The 25,665-nt window shown below is 46.0% G+C and overlaps 1 protein-coding gene across 5 annotated transcripts in view; it reads right to left on the reverse strand.

Annotated features, from left to right (window-relative positions):
- The window catches only part of PAX5 (paired box 5), a 127,342-nt gene that overhangs the window by 21,684 nt on the left and 79,993 nt on the right, over positions 1-25,665 (reverse strand). For all 5 annotated transcript variants that reach the window (XM_086867429.1, XM_023944780.2, XM_086867430.1 and 2 more), the window contains one exon: positions 14,668-14,769. In XM_086867429.1, coding sequence (XP_086723555.1) covers positions 14,668-14,769 — 102 coding nt within the window. The remainder of the gene's footprint in view (positions 1-14,667; positions 14,770-25,665) is intronic.

The raw sequence follows: 25,665 nt of genomic DNA on the forward strand, positions 1-25,665 counted from the left end.
GGAAATCATTTCTTTAGAGTTAATATCCCACCCCCAGCCTTTTTTATTCTGATGATGGAATTGAAAATAATAGATTTCAGCAAAAGAACAGACCTCACAAATGTTTTTCAAGTAAAACTTTTCTTACACAGAACAAAACCTTCACTTGCTGATATTAAATGAAAAAAAAATAACAAAAAACACTGTCAATGAGTCCCTAGAGCAGTAAGCTTTTTACCCATGTTCTTTCAACACAACATGACAAAATTATATCAAATATTTCATTCACTTTTAGCCAAGACAGAGTGTGTAGAGCTGTGATGTGCAGTAACTGTCAGGCCAACCCTGAGACACTGGCATTCACGGGATCCTAGGTAGCGCCACTAATCTGTATTAATAATTAGACATCATTCTGCCTCTAGGAAGAATTGCCAGAAAATGTGGCAATAACTGTTAATTGTGGGGGGCAGTGGTATAAGCCAGACTCTGCTTTGGCCGCTGAGCACCTGCAATACCCTCCTTAAACAAATCTGAACAAACGGAAGAATACTTTTGTTTGTTAGAACTATTTTCTCTCCCAAAAGCAGGAGGAACAACCCACTTTTCCCCTAAGAAGCTACAATAAATTCATTTATACAAATAAATTTACAAATTATACACTTTATGTTCATTTACCTGCAGACACAATCCCAGCAATCCAGCTGGATGCCACCTGGACAAATGCTGGGGGCAGAATCCAGGGTCTGCTCCCATAGCAGGTGGGGTATTGCATACAGAGCCACTGGCAAGAGGACCAGGCATTCCATCCCTGGGATGTCAGGGACTGCAGTAGCAAGGGTGCACCTACTGAAACACATCCCACATATAAGGACAGACACACACACGCTAACGAAGACCTGGCAACATGGATACACAGATATGTGCATGCTCCTTACACATGCAGGTTTGCAAAGCCACTGCCAAATCTGGTTTAAGTGGATAAATAGATCACTTATAATCATCTATGACCCCTTATACACTCACCAAAAGCACATCCACTCCATGTCTGTTCCATCTTCCAGTCACTTATTAACCCTTCAGAGAGCAGCTGAGGTGCAGCCATCCCCCAAATTTTCACACATGTGATTTCAGAATGAAATTAGGCCCTACTTTGGCTAATTGTTCCTGCACATCAGCCAAGGAGAAGTTTATTGCACTTGTGCTTGGAAGGCACTTGATCAGAGAGCATCTCTCCAAAGTTCCCAGTCCCATCAAGATGGCCCAATTAACTTCTAATGAAGGCTGTATATAATTCTATTATCACACAGTCTTTCTCCCTTATTTTATCTTTACATTAGCTAACACTGGTCAAAGATGTAGTATTTTAACAGTTCTGAGTGGGCTGTCATATTATAAGAAAACAGTAACATGCAGATTTTGTAACACTATTGCATTTCCAAGAAGCTATATGGCACAGAAATCCCATCAATGACTAATGAGTTGTGGGTTAAGGTGGACGTACCTTGCTGAGAAGCCACTGTAGTATTCTCGACCCGTGCTGCCTGCCATAAAATTTTAATGCTGCTTCTGACATATTTATGAAATACCTCACCTAGTCTTTGCAGGATGACAAAAAGATTTACACCCGTAATTACTGCAAGCACATAGGTTTTAGCTATGCACTTTAAACTTTTGTACACAAAGGTATTTAACTTTAATACAACAAAGGTAGGTGGTGCCACAGAGCGGCCATATTGGAACTGCATTAGGAGAGATTTATTTCTCTATACCAGATTGCCCAACTCATCTGAATATAAGATGACATTGCAATTAATTGCAATGAGGGGTTTGCCCCTTCCCTCTCTCACCTGCCCCTGTAGAGTCATCTCCCCCCTCCAACCAGCCACTGGCATGCAGACTCTTGGGATCCCAGGTGGATCTAGAAGCAAGAAGCTGCACTCCCAACAGTGATATCAAGGTAAGCAAGCCACACTTGGCCATGTGTGGAGCTTCACTACCAGTGCTGGCAGATATGGGGCTGGAAGCACACTGCTGCTCTGTCCAGTCGCTGCAGCTGCTCATACCAGACTGTCTCTCCCTGAGCCTGGTCTGTGGGACTGCTGCAACCCTCTCAAAGCCCCCTTGCACCCTGTACGGAGTATAGGTGAGTGGCAAAAGGTGGATGAAGGACACAGAGAGAATGCAGGGCATCAGGTACACAAGGGTCAGAGTAAAGGAGGGTCACAGAGCAGACAAGGGACATGTGGCAGATGAGCAGCACAGAGTGGACAAGTGGCATAGGGTGGACAAGGGTTGTGGAGCGACAAGCAGCAGAGTGGATGCATCCGTGCAGAACATCACTCCATGTCTATGGACATGGCACTAGGCACTCCTGACCTGCACAGAAGCAGCCCCATGTGCATCAGGGCAGGCACCATTTCACCTTCTTTGCTCCAGACTAACCAGTTTGTTAGTGCAGGTGGGATGAAAGGGTAAACAACTGACTCAGAGAAAGTAAGTTTTGCAAGATGGTTTCATCCTAAAAGTCAAAAGAAGTATCTTGGGGGATTAAATCCTCTGAGCTAGGCAGCAGAAATATTGCACTTGGTTCAGATGGAAGCATTCTACTCCATGCTTCATCCTCACTTTTCTGTAATTTCAGCCTTCATAATGGCACTGCAATGTGTAGCTGCGTACAGGAATTACACAAATAATTTAGCTCATAGCAGAAGATATAAGGTTACAAGCCATAGTAACACAGACTGCAAATATTGTAAAACCTGGAAATTAAGCATTTTCGTAGCTTGATACATGCACATTGCTGCTGATGTGGAGGCTGTCTTCAATTATATTCCAATGCAGGTGTGGGAATAATATGTGCCTATATTTATAGGCAGGAAAGCATCTGCATGACTGAAGGAGCATCCTCCCACATCAGCACAGGCTCCAGCATTCCTCTGGTGCCCCAGTCCTTGGTGACTGTGTCAGACCCTATCATGGCCATGGCTCACCTGGGACTGGGACAGCAGCTCCAGGAGAGGGCCAGGTCCTGCCCTTTCTGCCCTTTCTGCCAAGGTGGCATCACCTTTGAGAGATGGAAAAGTATCTTGAGGTCACCCTGAGTGGATGAGCTCTGCAAGCTGAGCCACACAAAATCTCAGCATCTCATCTATTCTGCAAGACCAGGTTTCCAGCTGGACTGCAGGTGGCATCCACCCTTGGACTGGTGCTTTAGCACAGTAGCAGGGTCTAGTGGTAGTGGGCTTTCCCTACTCTTTCATTGTGGGGAACTTGTGCAAGGTCTGAAATAGACACACATCCTTAGAAAAGATGATGTCAGGTCTTCTGACACCAGAGATGATGCAAATGAATGCCTGAGTGACAGAAGGCAGATTTGCACCACACTGCTTTGGTTCTACACCACATCCACATTACAAACATCCTTTAAATGGAGAATAAAATCTTGTCATCCAGTCACAGGCCTCTGGCAATGTGGCAGCCCAGTCCTCTGGATGGGACACTTTGCTGGCAAGTGCTGTGTAGCCTAAGCCATTTCCAAACACTGTTTGCAGCTGCTTATCCTGACTTGATCCAGATGAATCAGCCGAAAATGGCGCTGATGAAGAGAAGACACAGATGGAGAAAGGATGACAGATAAGGAGTCTCCCCCCACACATAGCAAGTTTGAGGACATCGTGGCTTGTCATGGCACATGCCCAAGGGGACCCATGGCTCCAAACAGCTCAGTGCACACCTCACCAAAAGCAGACACCTCATTAACTCCTGGCATTATGTTTCCTGACTTTAGTAAATGTGCAAGAATTAAAGACAAGCTAGCCTGAGCTGAGATGGCTCTTTCGCCCTAAAGAAGACTGGTAGGAGAAATATATGGGGCCACACCAACACCCTGTGTCCACGTTTGACAAAGCAAGCAGGCCTTCTCCTACCTGGGCACTGTTTGGTCCACCATGGAGTCTGTGCACACGTCTCCACATGAGTAAAACACCCATGTCCAAACAGCAGTTACTTGTGACAAATTGTTGGTGGAGTAAAGCACCCAAAGCTGACAGGACTTAATGCATCTGCTGCTGAAAGGACATCAAGTCAGTACAAGAGTGCTGCTTTTAGTCTTTTTATGTAGGAATTAAGGAGGTGACATTTAAATTTCCCAGCTTACTCTACAGTCAGTGCAGAGCCTTATCCCAAACCTGCTTAGGTCATAAGAGACAGATGATTCTCACCTGAAGCATGCCAGTACCATATTTGCTGAGAGAAACGAATGAACACATACTTCCTTCTGGAGACTTCTTACTACCCCATGCAGACTGTCCCTCTTCTCCTGGCCCAGAACATGCATCCCATGAATAGGAGACATATCCTTGAACTCTAAGCTCCTGCATCACCTGTCCAGGGGTTCACACTTGCCTCACACAGCTGACCACATGAACACTGCTTCCTACAGATGGATAACTTCTGCTTTAAACTGTTTTCAGAGGAAATTTCTGCTGTGGAAAATGGGCAGTTCTTGGAGCCCCTTCCTTCATTTTTTCTACAGTATGTCATTTTGATTAACAGCTCTCACTTAAATTTGCTTTCTTTCTGTTACCCCATTTTATTTCTTTTGCACTGATCACAATATGTTGAATTGCACTGCACTGCAATCTATTGTACTGTCTAACCATTTTCACTTGTTTTGATAGAGTCTCAAGGAACCCAGAAAATCCTGGGAAGAGAATACTTTATTATCAAAGTATTTCATTTCAATTTGTGCCATAGGTATCAGTTCTAAGAACTGGAGTTTACCACAGAGTAGATGTTCTGTGTTCAAACAGTCCAAACTGTGAGCAAACCCTCTCCAGCAACAATCATAAAGAGGTGAAATGCACCATCTCAGAAAATAAGTTCAGCAAGTAACAAAAAGACTGAATTCATAAACAACAGCCTGCAGGGAAATGTCTGCAAAGTCCCCCAAAACCTCTACAGGGGTCATCCTCCCATGGCAGAGGGGAGTGCTCAGGGAGCTGGGGATGTTTGGGTTCAGGATCTAGTCTGCAGCATTCTCTTGGCCACAAAAATACTGGAAGCAGGAGACCTCCATCTCACTGCAGGACAACTCCTTGACACCTTGAAGCTGGGCAGATATTGAACCCCTGTCATGCTGAGCTAGGCACATCACTCAGTGCATACAGAAACCCCAGCTGGGGGTGGCATATGGGAAGCCCCCTCTGAGACAAAAATGAGGTGGGCTAGCCAGGATCTAATACTCAGGAGGAAAGAAAATGGATCATCCCAGCCCTCACCACATGGAAGCACTGGATAGTTGAGCTGTCGAGCTCAGATGTGATGAGAACATAGACTTTACTCTCCCATCACTGTTGCCAGCTGCTATTCTGTGTGGTATAGCAGGAAAAGAGCAGCCATGTCACACTCCTGCTCGTGGACACACTGGGCCATGAAGTGCTTTCCACTCTGCTTACTTTGGGGATCTCAGCATTTGCTCATTGTCAAACACAATTTGTCTGGAAACTGCCTGGTTGATTTGATGGCTGGTCTGGCTGTTCCACACACCCTACATGTAAGGTAATCTGATGCTTGAGCCACAGCTGGGAGCCCAGACAGATGCTGGGCATTTTGCAGGCAAAGCTCCAACAGTTTGCTGTTCTTAACTGAGCCACTTTTGTAATCTCCAACTTTTTAAAATCTGTGTCCTGATGTAACACAAAGAAGACACAAGCATGAGAAAAAGAATGCTTAGCAATTATAATCTGTGTTTTGTGCTCTCACATGGCTATCCCTCTCCACTGAGAAACCACACTGTGTGCAAGACAGTGTGTGAGTTCAGCCCTGCAAGTCCAGGTAAGTTCTAGCTGTTCCCTCCTTGCTCATTGGCAATGCCTGTGTGAGGCTCAGAACACCAGTCACTCGAATCATAGAAGCACAGAATAACAGAATGGTTTGGATTGCACAGAACCTTAAAGTTCATGTAGTCCAAACACCTGCCCATGAGACTACACCAGGCACTATACCATTCCACTATCCCAGGCTGCTCCAAGCCCCACCAACGTGGCCTTAAACACTTCCAGGGATGTGGCAGCCACAGTTTCTCTGGGCAATCTGTGCAATGTCTTATCACTCTGCTACACTAATCCAAACCACAATTTTCCAAAATCAGAACTAATGTAGGTTTCATGGCTTTCTAATTACAGCTATCTTTTCCTTATTGTTTTTTTTCACCAAAGGACAGCTGTCTGTAATGAAGAAACAAGGGCAAAGAAGAGTGGATCTGTGAAATGCAGAGGATGCAGCACTGTGCCTCACCCCTGACATGCCACATCTGTCTGGACACCCAGCTGTCACAGCCAGGACATTAGGGGTGCATTATCTGGGCAGCCATTGTCACTGCTGCCTTTGAGAGCCAGCAGAACAATAATCTTTTAGCAAACCCTCTGTAAAACTGCTCCTGCCTTTGCAAAAGAAGATTTCAGTGTCCCTGCACCCTCTACATACAGGGGAGTGTCCTTAGTGCCCAGAGAAAACTCTGGGAGCTGCCTGGATAGGGACAAACTGATCCTGCATATGGCAAACTCTTAAAATCAGACTCCTGTGCCAGGTCATACACAGTATATTACTGACCTTTTAACACACCATCTTTAAATTTCTGACTCTAGATACTTTAGGGCAGTTTATTGTAGCTGCCAGCACAAGGGGTCTCAAAATTACTGTATTGTAGAGGACAGAAAAATGTTTAATAACATAACCTCCCCTTAAAAGAAACAAACCAGCAACAGAAGACTTACTAAATTCTCTCTGTTGTTTTTACAACCACCAATCTTGCTTAAAGGTGGACAGCACATCGGACCTGTAACACTGGATGATCATTAACAGAAAACCATTCCCAGCTGCCACCAGGGTCTCCCTATGTGTTGTCTGGAGAGGGAATAGCCCCCATGGTTCCCTTCTGGGATGCAGGATGAGCCCCGTGCCACCAGCTGCATGCCTCTCTCTCTCCTCTCCCATGCTCAGGGACCATGGGTGGATATGATGCAGCAGCATCCCATCACTGCCCAGAGCATCATCCTCTGCAGTGATGCTCCATGAGCTTCAAAGCCACAGACAACCCAGGAGTCTTGGCTAAGGCTCCAGAAAAAATCACCACAAGCCCTGGTTTCCATCCCTCAATCCTAAAAAACCCCAACTTCAACACTCTTTGATCCAAAGAGCAGCTTAAATTGAACACTGGTATCTGAACAGAACACTCCCCTATCCCAAGGGCAACATCACGCAGCTGCTGGAGCCCCAAACCCTGGCACCATCCAAGGGTGGGAAGGGGACAATTTTGGCACAGAGGTCTGGCTGGAAGATGCACCCCAAACCACAGCCCCCGGTGTCACCACTGCTGGCTGACAAGATAGATGGATTTGACTGAAGGCAGCCAAACTGTCACTCAGGAGGTGCCCCCTCGGTACTTTTCTGGCTGGATCTACCGGAGGATGGGCTTGCCTGAGCCCCTCCTGTCAGGGATTTCAAAGGGAACAAGCAGCTGAATGTGGATCTGACAGCTCAGCCGAATTAGGGCTATTTGCATGCTAATTTCTACCGTGCTTAACCCACTGGCAGACCTAGAGCGAGAGGCAGCCTCTGCATGTTTGGAACAATGCTTGACTGATCTAGCTGCGTTAACGAGGAAATTATGGTAATTTTGTTATTACAAATGCATAGAAATTTCCAAAGAGTGGAGCAATACAATATGTTTTCTCTCCTCCTCCTCACTCCTAAATACAGACCTCTTTGTTTATATACACTTCACCTTGCTTACTTATGTTTAGATATGCACAATGTCTCACCTCAACAGGAGGAGGAAATTATGGACAAAACAGAGAGGGCCAGCAAAGCAGAGCAGTCTGCCTTTGCCTTTACTCAGCTGGAGTAAAGAGCGGAGGGCCTAACTCACCCCAGGTGAGGGGAAGACAGATCAGTAGATCCAAAGGCTGTAGGCTTCCAGCATTTCATCTTCCTGCCCTTGTCAGCGTAATTTCTATATCAATTCAACAAAATAATATCTGACAACATATTTTGAAAACAATATAGATTTTATCTATATTCTGTGCAAGCATGGTAACTACATTCCTGACAGACGAGAACCGAAATGTTTCTCTAGACTTCCAAGATTCTGGTAGACCCTCATTCAAAATGTCCACAAGCAGAGGATAAACATATATTATTTACCTAACTGCTTCATTATTAATTAAGGGAATAATTTGTCAGCTGGTTTGAAATTTGCCCCAATATATTTGTGATGGCACATCACATACTCCATCAGAGGTGATGAAACTTCTCTGGGATTTGTCTTCTAAGGCTACAAAAGAGTGGGGAGACACTTTTGTGGAACAGTTCCAGACTTGGGGAAAAATGCAAAAAATTAGCTTAAGCAGAAAAGGCCATAGCAGCACTTCTGTCCTTTGGTAGCAGGTCCTCTGACTGTGGCATTGAAGCCTTGGATGATTTTGTGTGAATCTGCAGAGGCTGAAGCTGTCGTTGGGGTGCACCAGGGGACATTTGGGTTTGGGTTTGAGCTACATGAGCTGTCAAAAAGGTACAGGTGCCTACAACCCAAACACACATTCCCATCCCAGCCACAACAGCAGCATGAAGCAGATGGAAGAGATGGCACAACTGGGAGTCACTTCCAAGCTCTGAGGAGGTAACTTGCAAATTTTCTGCTTCACCAAAGAATTTTTAAGTTTTATTCCTCATTTGCTTTATGTCCCTCTAGCATAAAGGGCCAGAATCTCCTTTCAGTCTCACTGGCGAGAATAACATCAGCATCCAACTAACCAAGCAGTCCAGCATTATGCTGTACAACAGAGGAGGACCTGGTTCATTGATACCCTCTGCCATCCCATATACTGCAATTTGCAGTTTCAAATTTTCAAAGTTCATTTTCAAATTTCTCTGCCCCTGGTTTTAGGCATTTTACGTCTCAGCTGCTTCTCTTTCATTTCCTAAGTATTGTCATAAGATTACAACATGATGTTGCAAAACTTTGGCAAAGATACAGCCAGAACAAAAAACAGTAACTAAAAAAAATAACTAATAATAAAGTCCTCAGTGTGGCAGTGGATCTGAATTCCACCAGTCTCTACAGACTGGATCCTGGTAGTCCCACTCATCCAAATATCAGCCTCCCAACCCCTCCATGACATGATGCTGGCATTCTGCCCCCCTGTACCCCTTGCTGCAGGCTGGGTGCCAGTGGACTGAGGGAGGGTGCTATCCCTTGCAGACTCAGTGTGAGGAACAGCCCCAACAGGAAGAAATCACACAACCTTACTGCTCCTCAGCATCAATACCTGCCAGCCACAATGAAAAAATGCATTTCATGTGCATGCAAAAATCTATTTTGTTTGCAACATCATCTCCTTCCCCTTCACATGTAAGAGCAAGCATCTTCCCCTAGATAAAACACTGCTAATGACAGCATAGCTATTTTTTATGCCTTTCTTTTCAAAGCCCAGTTTTGAATGTCAGTGTTTTCAGGTCCCTTTAGTCGGGTAATTGCACATAGACTTCTTATAAAGGAAATTCATTTGTTCAGGGTCACTGCATGGTTTTTCATTAAAAACAAATTACCGGTGTTCAGAAAGGACATCTGGGTTTCAAGAGTCCCATTAATGACTATATTCTCAGCATCACTATTCTGGAGAGTCTACCCTTTCCTGTCACCCAGCATGCAGAGCCTGCCAGGAGAGGAGGGGATGGGGTGAACAGCAGCCTTGGGAAGGGGAAAGGGGGTGGCAGAGCAGGGGCTTCAACCCTGGAGCCCCAGGAATGGGGAGAAGGGACAGAAACTGAGGGGAAACAGCACTTCCATCACAAGAACTGGAATAAGGCTTTAGGCGAGTTATCATGGCTACTTGCATATGACCTGTGTCCAGCTCAGCTGCAGCATCACAGCATGATGGCAAGAGCACACTTAGGCATGTGGACATAGGTGTGGTTTGTCCCGACCCCTGTCTCAGCAATGAAATTGTGGCAAACCCTTCTGCCTCAGCACTGTCCAGACCCAAACGGGACACAGTTTCTGGTATGGTTGGCTTAGAGCAGGCACACATACTTTATCTCTTGCACCACTCCTCATGTTTCCCCTCTTTCCCCTTTCTGCTGACCACCATCTGCCCCACACATGGGAGAACCCTGACCTTCAGATACACCTTGGGAGCAGACCCATGGACACAAGCAGTGATCCGTGAAGACAGATCTAAGCCAGTACTGGAAACAGGCTGGTGGTTTGTGAAGCTACAAAAGATCAAGAAAAGACCCCAGGCAAGCAGCACTGATCCCTGTCACCATGGCAGCTCCAGTTAGCAGGGCAGCAGAGCCCATGAAGGAGGAGTAATAGCACTGGAGAGAAGGCCCAGTCTTCCAGAGGTCAGGGAAATAGGACAATTATATGGTCTCTGTGACCAGCCAACAGCTGCTTCAGAAGCTGCACTTCTGTTCAAACGCTAAACCAGGACATCACCTCAGGAAAGGACTCTGAGCCCCCCACACTAGCCACAGAGTAAAACCCCTGCAAATATTGCATTTCCCAGTGTGCACCCAGCTTGCTTCTGCTGAGCTCCCAAAGTAAAGTGTGAGGAAGCAAATGGAGCAGAGAAGGCAGCAAATGCAAGCAGAAGACAGCACCATCTCCATCCAAAGATGCCAACAGTCCCAGGACCACATCTCTGTAATGGAACAAGCACAGCCAGGTGGCACAAGGCTTCATGTTTTTAGTACATGACAGGGTGGAGAAGATGCAGTTTTCTCCTGCCTGCTCTTCCCCAGACATTTTCCCCCAGAAAGGAAAGGCTGCCAGGAAAACACTGTTCCATGTTTCCAAAGCAAAAGCACCTTAGCAGCACAGCCACAGTGTGAACAAATAGTAACAACAGTACCAAATTATTTGGGATAATTTCTGGTATATATAATTTCTGCATACAGTATCTCAGTAATCCTATGCCCTGCGATGATGCTGAGGCTACAAATCTAGTAGGATCCAACAGTGGATTAAAGCTCTAAACAGATAATGAAAATATACAGAGAGCTGCACTAGACAGAATGAACATTTACAAGGAATATAAACTTCCATGCTTCAAGGCATCAGCCATCAGACAATAAGGGCTAAAGAGAAGTGTTCATTCTGTGCAAGCTGCTCCAGGTGCTGCTATGTCCACTTCCCCAGGTGAGGTTGGTGGCTGTTCCTAGGATCCCATGACATACCACATGATAGAGTCAATGTTAATACCTGCTGCCAGCACATCCAGGAATTATTTTCAATAGTCACCAATCTTATGTTGGGTCTACCTGCCTTCTCCTGTCATTAATAGTCTCCTGGAAAAAAAGGTGAGTCAGGCATGGGACACAGAGCACAGGCAAACAGAATGCCAAGCCAGGGGCTGGAAGAAGGTGCCATTGGACTGCTGCAACATGAGACTGTGGTCACAGTATGGAAGAGGAATGTGGAAAGTGATTTTTTCCAGTCCTTGTGCAGACATTAGGATCTTCCCTATGACAGAAAAGATGTCTATAGGTCTCCTTCCAGCCTCAAACTGGATTCATGGTTCAAGTCATTTAATGGTAACTGGGGTCTAGAGCAGAAGTATCTCTTCTGCATGGACTGCTGGCACCATTCCTTTACAGTGACGGGCTTGATCTCCCTCTGTTAACAGCTTCCTCCATCCCTACCCATAGTATCAGGTAGAAGCATATGAATTTCTGTAGCACAATTCCAGCAGCACCTCAGTTCAAACACTGAGTCATAGAATGACCAACCATTTCAGGATGGAAAGGTCTTCAGGATGTCTCAAGGGCCTTCTCAGTGCAGGATCAGCAATAAGACCAGGGCAGAATACTCAGGGCTTCACACAACGTGGCCTTGAAAACCCTCAACCATGGGGACAGCACAACCCCTCAGCAACCTGTTTCACCACTGGGCCCATCTCTTGAGGGGAAAGTTTGGAGACTTTTGTCGTACCCTGTTACATCTTGCTTGTTCTGACTTACACCAATTATTTCTTTGCATTAAGGGGGCCCAAACCAGGACTATTTCCATTGTGAGACAATAGGTTCCAAGTGAGGGGGGATAACTCCTTCCCTCCAGTTCCTGCCCAGGAGCTGACCATTCTCATCACAAGTGCAGACGGCAGACTGATGTTCAGCTCTCAGTCTGCCTCATCCCTGGAACCGCTTCAGGAACTGAACAGTCTTCAGCCTGTTTTGTGTCAAAGTGGTCCTTTTCCTGTTGCAGGAGCTTTTGGTTTGCCCTTGCTGGGTTTCATGCTCCAATTCAGCCTGTCTACATGCCTCCTCATGAGTGTCCTACTCTGGAGCCTACTGATGGCATCATGGAGGTTAGCATCTGAACACCTGCTAAGCTGGGCTATCTTCTAGCTGTGGAAGTTGTGAACCAAGAGAGACCTCTAGCCATGCCCTGCAGTTCTATGCGTGGTACCAGCAGCCAGCTGGAGTGTGGCATTAGGCACTACCTCTGAGCCTGACCACCCAGACTGTTGTTTTCCCACCTGTCTACCCATCTGTCCCCACGATGGCATTTAACTTGTGCCCTGTGACATGAGAGCACTGTGGATGTTAGCACCTCGGCACAGCCCAGACAGCTCCCCTGCGGTCAATTCTACACCAGTCAATTCTGCACCAAAAGGCAGGAGGAGCTCACAGGGCCAATGGCCTGCAGAGGAAACACATTCATGGGAGCCTCAAGCAATGCCAGCTGTCAGTCCCTAAAGCTTCAGACTGAAATCAAACCATGTGTTTGCTTGTTTGGTTCCTTCAGAGAAAAGCATTTGAATAGATTATTCTTTGCCATAGCAGACAAGACACATAAAAATGGAAATTCACTGCTGATATGCAAGTCCCTTGTTTTGCAGGAAAGGAAGGAAATGTGAAATTTTGAGCATGTGTTTGAACAAGTCATGGAGATGCAGCAGAGACAGGTTCCTGTGTATCTCCTTGCCTCTGGGAGAGATAAGGAAGGACCTGAGTCTAACACGGGGAAAAAGTGCTCCCGTTAGGATGAGCAGTGGTGAGGGAGCTGGAGAAGAGATAAGGACAGAACATGAAGCTGGATCCGCACATCTTGCAAATGCAGGAAGTGTGAACGTTTCCTGTGCCCCACAGGCAATCTACAGACCTCAGCAGGTGTGGGACAAACACCCAGTGTGCTAAGGGCTGGGTTTACTCCTCTCAGCAGGGGCAATGGCAGTAGCAACAAGCATGCAACAAAACACTGCTTGTGTGTTATTATGTATACATTTCTCCCATGTCTCTAACCACTTAACTCACACAATTGCTTAATTACAAACAGAAATTCATGGCTAATGATTAAAAATCTTATCAAGGAACCACATTTCTAGCAAAGGCTCCAAAAACTAGAACAAGGCATAGGCAGGTCGTGAGATAAATTCCTGAGAGCTGGCACAATAAACACATGCCTGTGCTCAGGCATGACAATTTGGCCATTTTAGAACAAGCAGGGATGTGTCAATGGTAGCAGACTAGGTCTGTCACTTGCCTTACTGTCAACCCCTCAGGGACTGTGGTGCTTACCCTAGCAAGGCTCTAAAGCTGGTCCTACAAAGGAGTCAAAGAAGGATTGAGAAGGCATTTTGGATGCTAGTTAGCAAATTCTCACTTAAATGAGACGAAGAACCTACAGGAATTGCAGCTGACCTTCACACTAGCTGGAGCAGAAGGTTGTTATTAAAGGAACCAGTGAGAGGAACAGTGCAGTTATTCAATATAATGGGTCACACAAGCCTATATGTAGTTAAAAATAAAATCTATTACCTGGGAAAATCGGCTCAGATGACTACATCACTGAACCTCACAGTGCACCTCCTCTGGCTGAGCACCATTAAGCCCCACATCCTGCAGCTCTGCCAATCCACCCTTGCAGCTGCTCCCAAAAAAGTGGTAATTCCCCAGAAAAAATACACGAGCGCTGTGCCCCACCACTCCTTGTTGCCAGTACCCAGAAGTCCCCATCCTACTCTGAATTGTGTGCAGATCTGCAGCTAACAGCACTGAAGGCTGGCATCAGTGATGTGACACACCTGCAGAACCTACTCTGCCCACCCTAGTCACCTGCACAAGCTTAGCTTCTGCTGCTACAGAGGCAAGTAGTAGCCACCAGCTGGCTCATGACACCTGGCATTTCTGACTGTGAGGTTCCAAAATGGGAAGGAAATTACAGAAGTATAGTGTCCTGGGAACAACCCAGTGTACCCATGAGTCAGGTTGGCACGCAGGAAGTCTGAGGCCAGGACATGTCCAGCCCCTAGGGCCAATGACCTCACTGCTGGAGCAGCACAGAGGGACAATGTTGGAAGAAACAAGGCGAGTTAGAGCAAAGCTGAGTCAGGTGAGTAGAGCCTGGCACAGCCCAGTATTGAGCAATCTCCAGGCTCCACAGAAGGGAGGCTGGGAGCTCCTTCAGCATTTCAGTGCCAACACTTTGCTTTGGCACTCTGCAGATTATGCAGCCTCCTGTTCTGGGGAGCCTGGTCCTACTTCACTCAGGATCACTCCACACCTACCCTTCAGCACTGTGGCTTCTACCTGGCAGAACATTTACAGCACACAGTGTTTCTTTCCTGAAATGCTATTTGTTTTCCCTTCATGTTATCCTTCCCCCCTACTCTGAAGACTCACCAGGCACCATTCCTGTCAGCGCTGGAGCGGAGTAGCTGCCCTGTCCAGCAGGAGGGACATGTGGAGGGTATCCTGGGAGGGTTGTACTTGCCAGCTCGCGACCTGAAGAATCAAACCAACAAATCACCACGTGAGCATTGCGACAAGCAGACATGGTTTTACATCTCCCCAAGCACCCAGAACACAGCCATGCATTTGTCATCACTGCTCTGTGAGGACCAGCATGGGATTTCCAGCCTGGCAGGGAGGGCAGGCACAGTTTTGTTTTCTCTATAAGCTGCCACAAAGCTCCAATGAAGTGCGAGACTGGAAGGTGAAGAGCACAGCTCTGCAGGGAGAGGAACAGACCCGCCTGAACTCCAGCTGCTCACCCCTATTCCCAAATTCCTCTAAAGCTTAGATTTGTAAAGTCAAAAGCAGTGAAATGGGAAATAACACAGAACTTAATGACATTTTGCCAGAAAACTCCCTAGAAAATCACATGCACAGGCTGAAACTGTTTGAGATCTAAATACAATGCAGGGCGTTCGTTTTATCTCTTATTAAAGCAGTAAAAAAAAATAAAATAAAAAATATAGCAAACACATGGCATTGAGACATGAAGGTGGTTTAAAATATAGTCTGTCACAGTGCCAGAAGAAGAATCAGATTTGCAAACACAGCCTGATGCACTGCTCTTTCCTTAGCCACAGAAGTATGGGTTTTAGTCAAGTACCCACAGGACTTCCCACAAAAGCAGGCAGTGGGATGTCTTCCATTTCCCTCTGCCCCTGGACCTGGGGTCTGGGGTACCCTCTCTTCCTTCATCTTCTCCCAGACACATCTCCTATCACCTTCAAGGACATGTTTCTGTTGGCAGTGTAAAGACAAGAGGTCAGGTAACATTGCTCACATAATGCTACAGAAGTGTTTCCTCAGTCACGTCTGGACCCTGCTCCCATGTGGAGATTCTGGAATAGTCACCATCCCTTCAGGCTGCTGCAGTGGGATTTTGGGCAGACCACTGTCAGCTGTGGCCACAAGACACCCTCCAGAAGAAAACCATGCTCCTATGATCTCATCAGTCAGGATCCATCCCTCACCCCAGAGGAAATCATGGAACCCACTCATGGTCTTCTGGGCTCCCATGGCATCCTTGGGCAGAACACTTTGCCAAGGAGAAGTTGCTTTCAAGACACACACCTTGGCAGCATTGACCCTTTAACACCATGGCTTGGTCAGCAGCTGGATGTAGGCTCTGCAATCTCCTCCCAGTGTGAGCATCAGGTACCACTTTAGTTTGCCCCTCAGATCCGCCCCTCTGGCTCTTCCAGCCTGTCAAGTGGCTCCTCCAAGGCCAGGAAAAAATAAGGGGTCCATCAGATCCAAACCACAGCTAGAGACAGTAGCACTGCATGAGACCTTAGCTCTGAAAAGCTGAGTGTGCACCTCAGTTATGAGGAAGGGACTCTGGGCTGCATGAAGCACCTGTCCCTTCTGCTCTTCCAGCCTCTACAGGACAGGGATCACTCTGGCACCAATCAACTCCAAGATTCTGTTGGCCCAAAACAGCTCATTAGCAAAAATCAGGATCCTTCCTTAAAAGGTAGTATGTTGGATCAGCAAAAGTTACATGACTTTGTTGATTTTAGCAACACTGACAAGAAAAAATGCACTGATTCTGTTTTTTTACATCATGTTCTCTAGGAAATTGTTTTTAATACAGTTTACTTTTTTCAAGCCTGTAGAGCTTGGAGATATTGAAACTGAAAATCTTTACAAAAAGCCAAAACAATTTTTTTAAAGTTTTTTGTTTGGTAAAGATTTTGAGCCCAAATTTAATTTTTAACTGATCCAAAAAGAAAACTTTTAAATCTTCCTTTTTTCGATCTATTTTAATAAATGAGACTTCATCAGATGAGACAAGAGACAGGCATACAAGTAATTGCAAATTGTGGTTCACAATCTCTGGGTCATGGCCATAACGACTGCCTCCCCCTACCCTCAGATGAAGGAGTATATGCCAAAACTCCAGCATCGCTGCAGTGATCTCTTAGCACATGCCCCACTTTCCTCCACACTCAGTATCCACAAATCAGGATGCAAGCTGTTCCTCTCAGGCCTTTCCTACAGAATGCATTCTGGTGCATTCACATCCTAAAAGAATTTAAGGTTCAAAACAATTTTGATTAATTTGCTCTCCAGTGCTAGGGCGAAGTCACATCCCTTACGGAAGGGCATAATGAATTCTAATTATTCAGTGCAGGCAGAAAATGGTTATTTTAGATTAAAATGTTCTCCCCTCATCAATGCCCTGCTTCCTTCTCTCCCACACAAAATTAAATGCTTTATGTCACCTCTACAGTCTGGAGATTACAAAAGTATCTGCAGTCTACATAAAGTCAGTCTCAGAAGCTAAGTTCATCCCCAGTGCTAGCAGGGATGCAGCTAACGGCTGTCCCTAATGCAGACGAACATTTCACAGGCTGACTACTGCCACCTAGGAGCCCTCCGGAGACCCAGGAGGGAAATCAGGACTCGTCCCTTCCTTGGTTGTATGGTGTCACCACAGAATGGCACAACATGGCATGCCCCAAGGGTGCCTTGACCTGTGGGAAAACTCCCCCTCCCAAACTGGCCCACACTGACTACACGCCACTCCTCACTTTCCACAGCTATCATAAAAAACCTTGACATTTACTTCAGCGTCTTGAAATATTACAAATTCTTCACTTTCTCCAAAGCCGCTGCCACACCCGGAATGATTAGGATCATTGTCAAGGGCACTGAGCAAGGTAACCACCATGACAAGTAGGACCTCTGCTCTTCAGTCAATAAAGAAAACATCACCCATGATCTATTCCACAAGTCTGGGCTAGTTTCCATTACATCCCATTTCCAAATGAAATGTTCTGTCATCTATCAACAAATCTTCCTTGTAGGGTCCCCACAGGCAAGTCTCAGGGAGGGCCTGAGAGGCCCCAGTTCTGGCAAGCTTCAACTACACTAAAACAATTGATTTAAGAGAAAAACACTACTCCACCTAGTACAAAGAGAGGTTATGAAGGAGCCTCTGCTCCAGGGTGTTCCTGCCTTACTCATACAGGCAAAGCACTCGAGAGGAAATTAACATCTACATTTTAGCAGTAGAAAACACAGGCATAGGAACCTAGGTCCTTCAGGACACATTTCTTCCTTAATGTCTTTGTCCTGTGATTTTTGAAGGTTATTTTAGACAACTAAAATTAGAAATGGGGCAGATGCAGCTGTGGACAGAGCAACCTCCTTGCATTGCTGGGCTGGTATTGTGCAGGACAGAGCAGCTCAGCTGCCAGATCCAGCCTATAGAGAAGTTCAACTAGAGCAGAGCTTAGCAGAATTTTCTAAGGTAACCAACAACCTCTTTCCAACAACTTCTGCCAACAATTTTAAGCTTCAAGTACCAAAACAGCTTTCTGAGTCTTTCCTACAGTGGCCTCCCCATGGAGAGGCTGATGGCCCAAGCAGCATCAGTGCCTTCAGTGATGTCTCCTGACCTGAAACCAGCACAACTCCCTGACACACAGGGAGCTCTAGTGCTCATTCAGCTGGACCCTGCCATCTCCTTTATCCAATCACCTCCTCCAGACTGCTTCACCAGGCTCCTTCAGGTTCCTGGCAAATACCTCCAAGGCAATGCTGACCCATCACTCCTCTGACTTCCAGAAGTGAAATGTCTTAGGGGGAGCACCAGTATTGTCATTGTGAGGAGTGGATCAAACACCTCTGCTACAGATGCCCCTGTACATGTCAAAGGCTCTGCACACAGAAGATAGTCCATAAATGTCCATCCTTCCATTCACTAGGAGCTGGCAACACTCACAATGAAAGCAAACTATCATTTTGCAAAGAAAGTGTAAATAAGGAATTTTCTTCCGTACAAGAAATATTGCCACCTGCTACAGAAGAGCTTAGCAGCAACGCCTGCAGAGATGAGGCAAGCAGCTCTTGGGCATCAGCAAATGTCCCTGCTGCAGGACGAAATGTCTGGAGCAGAGAGCAGCCTGCAGCAGCAAAGGACTCTCCTGTCTCACAACCACAATGCAAAAAAAGAGGGAGCAGTTTAGAAGCATTCCTCAATTCATCTACCCTCTTCAAAAAAATTCAAGAGGTGGCAAAGAGCATTTTCAAGTGTGTCTTTGTACACTACTGTGTGTAAACGTGAATCCAATTAACTTCAAATTTAACTACTAATGAAATTATCTCATTTTGCTATCAGCTCAGCTCTCATCCATGGCAGTAATTAACCACTGGGGGTTGTCACTCCCAGACACATGACACAAGGACTCCCCCAAGCTCAGGTGCTTCAAACCCATGCAGAATTCATTACCCTGACAGTGTGAAAACCCTTCACTTTCAATACCACAAGGCACCAACACATTTTTTTCCCTTTAGCTAACAGATTGTCAGTAACAGTATGAAAGAAATGAGCCCACTGGACATGTAATTAATTACAGGAAAGGATACATCAGAAAATGTAGGGGGTTCAGGTGGTGGAAGGGGGCTCACAGAGACCCTTTGCCGCCGCCTCACAACCACCAGCAGGGCTGGTGATTTTCCTCTCTGTGATGCACCATGGTCTGCACTGAGGGAAGCCAGGCCTTTGCCCCCTGCCCCATGCTCACAGCAGGTGTGTGATTGCCACCAGCTCAGGAGCATGGTCAAGAATGAGGCAGTGCTCTGGGTTAATGGGGTAATTCCACCTCTTCAGAGTCAGAGCTTCAACACCAATTGGTCAATAATATTGAGAAAGCCACTCTGGCAGTGCTGGTGAATCCTCCTGCATTCTCAGTCTCCTTGCAGGTATCATTACAAGACATCACCCCATCAAATGGCCAGTCAATGTGGCACACACCCTTGTCTGAAACTATGCAAGGTACCACCAGGACCAGAGTGCTCCACCCAGCAAAGACCAGAATTGCCCTAGGCTCCACCTCAGGCATCCCTGCCCAAACCAGACTCCCACAGACCTGTCTACCAGCACAGATCAGAGCCCTCCCTCCCAGGTCCACACAGAGGCTGCTGCATCACCTGACTCTTTGTGTCTTTCCAGAAAACTATTTTTAAAAATTCAGGTTTGCACTAGGCAAAGTGGAGATGAAGAGATGCTGCCACACCAGTCCATAGAGTTGTGCAATGAGCTGAGCAGGTACTTCCAAGCACCATCCCATTCAGTCTGGGGCTCTACAGCTCCTTGCCTGGCAGCCTCTGTATGCAAGGAATCCTTATGCCGGTTTTGTGCAAGGATGCCACATAGCAGCTGCAGCAGGGAACTAACAGAATTGATAAACCACTTCCAAAAGGCCTCCCAGGTGGGTGAACTTGGCTTTGGACTGTGCTCTCTTCAAAATAACCTTGCATAGTCCCTAAGACCCCACATTGTGATGGGAGGAGGATGGCAGCCCTGCTGTGGTCATGTTCCTGGTCCTGTCACACAGCACCTCCTTTGTCAAGTGCCTGCAAACATTGGTGGCAGAGGAAGGGACCTGCACTGGTGCTGTTCTGCTGCAAGGACCCCAGAGGACTGCTGGCCCTAGGACCTTGAACATGTTTCTCTCTCTTTGGTGGGCTTTTGGAGCTGTCTTGCCATACCAGGCACCTGCTACTCCAGATATGAGGAAGCTGTGGTGCCTTACAGGAATGGATGCCATTGTTTAACACCAGAAAAAAAAAAAAAAAGGTAATTGGCAGAGATGCCCACTTCATCTCTGGGCAGCAAGCCCAAATTTCTAGCCTATTTCAGTAAAATTGTAAAAATTTTGAATTTTAAAATTGGCAAAAAAAAAACCCACGAACTTTTATTCTGAAAAATCTAATTCCTACTTATAAAAGCTGTTTTTCTTCTGCCCAGTGAAGAACTTGATCTTGCTAACCTGGTTGTTTCAACTGTTATCCCAAAGAAAATGTTTTAGTCAAATACACAGCGCTGTTATCAGGAAAAGACCTGATGAGTTCCATCAACTGGCTCTTGCTCCCTTTGCCACCTGGGGATGTGTGTGTATCACCCAGGGTGTGCCTAGAGCAGCAGCATGGGGCAGTGGAGTACCCAAACAAGAGAAAATGCTATCTGATTTTATCACATACAAAATACTGCTCCACAGCAGCAGCTCAGTCATTACTGCCTCGGGTCGAAAGCCACGGAGCACGTGCCCCAACATTCAGTCCTGCCCGAAAGTCACTCAGACTCTGTGTCCCATGGATGCCTGCAGTACGGCATTTCATGCCATTCCACTGGGAAAGGAGATGTCACCAGCACAGGACTCCAACACACTGAATCACTGCTGTTAATGAATAACTCCCCTCCTGTGCTCATCTTGCTCTATTTGTGGACATCAAACCAGTGTGGTGTGCTTACTGTGATGAGTTACCTCTCCTGCACCTAATTAGAGGCAGATAAAACAGTGGTAACATACAGATCACCTGTAATGATTTTGCTGACTCGATTATTCTTCTGACAATTAGCTCTGGCTGCCAAAGCCTCACAGGAATGTCAAAGTCTACTTCCTACAAAGCAGGTAATGTCACAGGTATGACCATGAAATCAATAATGAGGCACAGCTCTTGCAGAGGGCATTCAGGTCAGACGGAACAGCCCTTAAATTAAACATTGATAAGCAGAACACAATTATCCATCATGTTTAAGTGCCTGCGTGAAATTAGCAGCCAGGGAATGGGAGCAGTGGGGAAAAGATTAGTGGTGGAGGTATTGAAATGCACAGTGTCCACTGTGACTGGGGCTGCAAGGGCTCATGACAGTGGCACTGTAATCTGCTATCAGAGCCATAAAATTCAGATTAAGCATACTGCACTGAAACTGCAGATGTGGATCTGTTTTTCTCCTCATCTGCAAAGCAGCAGCAGATGTTTAGAGGACTCCAAAGCTGCCTTTCATAGCAGGTATCTGCTAATCATTCCGTTGACCCAATTGCACTTTTAAAAGAGAGCCAGGGTGGCAGTAAGAGAAAAGAAGGAAGACCGATGCTTTCTGTCAGAGCAAAAATGCAGCGAGAAAGTAGAGATTAATACCCCAGTATGTTTTCTCTGTGATTCCTAAGTAAGAGTCCTGGAGCTATAGAGCTCTGCCCTCAGTCCTATCTCCTCTGAATAATCTCTTTTGTGCTGCATAGAACTCCTGCTCCTTCTGTGCAGCCACAGAGCTCTTGCACCCTATAAACACCCTATAAATATTCCAGCTTGTCACATACTTTTTAGAGTTGCTAAGATGAGAAAGTTTTTTCTGCAGATCTGAGCTGAGCTGCATCATCATCCACCTTGATCTTCAACGTCCACCTGATTCTCTTGTCCCCCCTGTAACACAGGTTAGAATTCCACGGGTTGACCCCTTCATTCAGTGCACATGGACACAACATATTGGAGGGGACATCTATGTGAAAAATAGGGAAAAATACCCCAGGCAGACAACATCTTTGCAAGAACCCACCCTCACACTAATACTTGTGTGGCCAACAACTAGCCACACACTAAAATGCCTCTGCATAGTTTAGCTTTTCCTTGGCCCATGATAAATGGCATCTTCAGGCCTTGCAAGGTTTCCCTTTGTTGAGCCCAGATGGGGCTAGCAGGATCACAGTGGTTGGGGCAGGGCAAGACATGGCCTGGGTCTCAGGCTCTCACAGCTCCCTGTGTGGAGGGATGTGGACAAGCATGGCAGAATGGTGGAGACAATCCCACCATATTACATGTGCACACCACCACAACCATGTCTCTAATGCTTCACCTATCAAGGGGACACCAAAAGGAAGGGAGGGCAGATGGAGGTGAGAGCAAGGATGATGAGATCTTGTGGGAGGACACATGGAGGTCTGGATCCATTAAATTCCCTTTTTTTGTGGGGCTCTTCCTCTCCCACACTTGCCTGGAGAACAGCAGAGGAGCAGCAGGTTGCAAGCATTATGGGGCATCCTTCAGAAGAGGGATCTTTGGGGAAGGCTGGGTCTGCCTGGAATAGCATGCAAATCCCACACAGGTCCATGTCCCTGCACAGCTCCTGCATGCCTACATCCTGAGAAATCCTCCCTCACTGGAGCACAGTCTGTCCCAAAGGAGGGCCAAACAGACACACAGTGAGGAGGAGGTGGCAGACCACAGACATCATGTCACGTTTGCCTTTGTGCCAGTGCCAGACAAGATCTTCAATAATGAAGACCTTGCACTAAGAGACAGAAAAACCCCAACAACGTGAATTGTGTAAACCTGGAGTTTGTGCAGAGAGCTGTTCATTGGGGCATTTTAACTCGAAGAACTTAATGGGTGTGTATTGAAAAAGTTCTGAAGATGCTAGAACATTTGATTTTCCTTTTTAAAAAGAAGTTAAATCTCATTTTCATGTTCTCAGCAGGGACCACAGAAAAGGATACAGGGGCACAAGGACCCAATAGCCCAAGACTGAATAAACCCCCAATGGCTTCTGGTCCAGGGGTCAGTCCCTCCACCAGGGTGGAGGAGAAGAACTTCCACAGATACCATTTTTCAAGAGCAAGGGAAGGCTCTTGAAAGCTCATTCTGGCCCTGACAGGATGGGATCTTCTATTGGTCAGGATGTCAAAGATGAGACTGCTTACACTGAAACTGATGAAGGTATTCAACTGGGTTTCAGGTCTGGTCAAAGTTTCACTGGAAAACTGCCTGAAATTGGTTCCTCTTCCCCTTCATATTTCCATGGCTCATGGTGGAAGGCAGGAAGAATCAAAATTGCAGTTAATTAGGATGTGGGAAGTGCTAAAGCAGCATGAGGGAAGCCAAGTGAGCATCCAGAGGTTCCGGAAAAATAAATGGAGGAGGGAATGTAGACTGGAAGCATGGATACACAAAGGTGTGTATAGGATGGAGACACACAAGGGCTTGTCCTTCTGCTCTGGTCATACCACTGGTGACAACTATAGTGATCTGTAGTGTTCAGTGTTTCAGAAGGGATTCACTGGGCACCAAGTGCTCTCCTCAATTTGCATTAGTTTGGAAATGACATCAAGTACTGCCTACAAAAGCAAAATCCCCATGTGCCTACTTCTCTGAGAAACCTGTTAGCCTCCTGTTGTCAAACTGACATGTTTAAAGGGGAGAGAAAAGAAATCCCATGTAAAAATAATGGGCACACCATCATGGCAGGTCTTAGCCTTCAGAATGTTATTTTTTGGTCAAGTGCTATTCATCATGCAGTGTAAATTGCAATGAAATAAATGAAATAAAATGAAACAAACAATGAAATAAAACTTTCAAATAGAAATAATAAAACCAAATTTTAGGAGTTCAGAATCAAATAAATGCAAAAGAAACCAAAATCAAAAGCTAAAATATAAAATAGTAACTCCAAAACAAAACACCTCTTCCTACTAAAATAAAACTAGAAAGTGCCAGTTTGGCTGTTTTTCTGCTGTTAAATAACATGCTTCTACATTTCATATCACCTTACATCTTAGGTCTGAAAAGCCTTACACACCTCACAACCACTGCCAAATTAAAGAAGGGGTATTTTCGTTGCCTTATTTCAAAAAATGTACTCTAGCCAGCATGCTACATGCAATGAATGAAAGAAATTGGAGAATTACACCGTGCAATGAAACAGCTTTCTGACGAATAAAGCTATGGAAATTTTAGGCTCCATTTACTCCTCAATCTAATTTTGCCCTCCAATGCACATTATGTCTGAAATGGGATCTCATGTGGTTTGATCAGTGCTCTTAACGCATGCAGAAGCAACATATTCCTTTTATTGTTGTTTTCCTTCTGCAGCACAGAAATACTTCTAATAAGAGCAGCACAGCAGGCTTGGTGAGACTGTCTCCACAGTAATCACTGTGCTGCTGGAAAGATGTAGGATGACCAAGAGGATCAGCAGCTTCAAAAGTTTGTGGTCTGGGGATCCCTGTTCCTATAAATGCACAGCTAGATTCTAAACACTCCACAGAAATCATGAGGGAGACGGAGTTATCAAGAGATACGTTTTAAAAAAACATTTTATTTTTTCTTTTTTTCCACTGTTTGGATTTTTGCAAATTCCCAGAAAGTGTTTTTTATCTTCTCTTTGCAATCAAGAGGACCAGAAGGAAACTATCATCAGTTTGTCAAGAACTATGAACTCCTCTCACTATAACAAGACTCCAGACAACTTCTTAGAGCTACAAGGGAAAAACCAAACAGTAGGACCTCCAGTATGAGAAGTAGCATTGTTGGCATTTTACTGTGGTGGTACGGATGCTCCCAAAAACTAATGGATATGTATAGGAAAGGTGGCTGGCCTCCAACCTCTGCCTAATCAAGAAAGGGAAATCCAGACTTTTTCCAACCCCACATGTTCAGCCCATTTAACAAACATTTAACAGTTATGAAAAGGGACATGCAAGCCCTGAGGAGAGCTCAGGAGTGGTCCCACACATTACTGGGGTCCACAGGCTTGGCTCAGGTTGGTAGCTGCCTTGGGAACAGAGACATTTCTCCCAAGGGAGAGTCTCCTTCAGCAAGGCTCAGATCTTCATTCCATAGACCTGCCTAAAAGACCTCGCTGTCCATAGACAGCTCAGAGGGCTCATACCAGGGCATGCAGTCACCTCTGGGACTTTCCCAGGCACCAAGAAAGTGTGTGAGGAAAAATGGAGATGGCCCCTGTATCACCAGCTGCCACCACGGCCACTTCATGAAGGGCATTTGAGAATGCTGATGACCTGAAACCCAGTCCACCGTGACGGGGGCTGCCACTACTTGGGATATGGGATTGTGCTATGACATGAACTGCATGAAAAGGCCCTGCTAGTACTCAAGAGTATCTGTATGACTATGATATGATATGAGATAATCTGATACAGTATATTATGTCACATCAGGAGGAGCAGGGCAGCCCACCTCCTCCTTCTCCCAGCCTGGCAGCTGGGTTGACACTGCCTTCGGGTCTGAGAGCTAGACAGGGTGGCCTGGAGAGGGTACTAGAATGCAGGCAAGCCTTCAGGCTGCCAAGCCCCAGGTCCC

This window comes from Cyanistes caeruleus, chromosome Z (assembly GCF_971803275.1).
Source record: "Cyanistes caeruleus chromosome Z, bCyaCae1.hap1.1, whole genome shotgun sequence".
NCBI lineage: Eukaryota > Metazoa > Chordata > Aves > Passeriformes > Paridae > Cyanistes > Cyanistes caeruleus.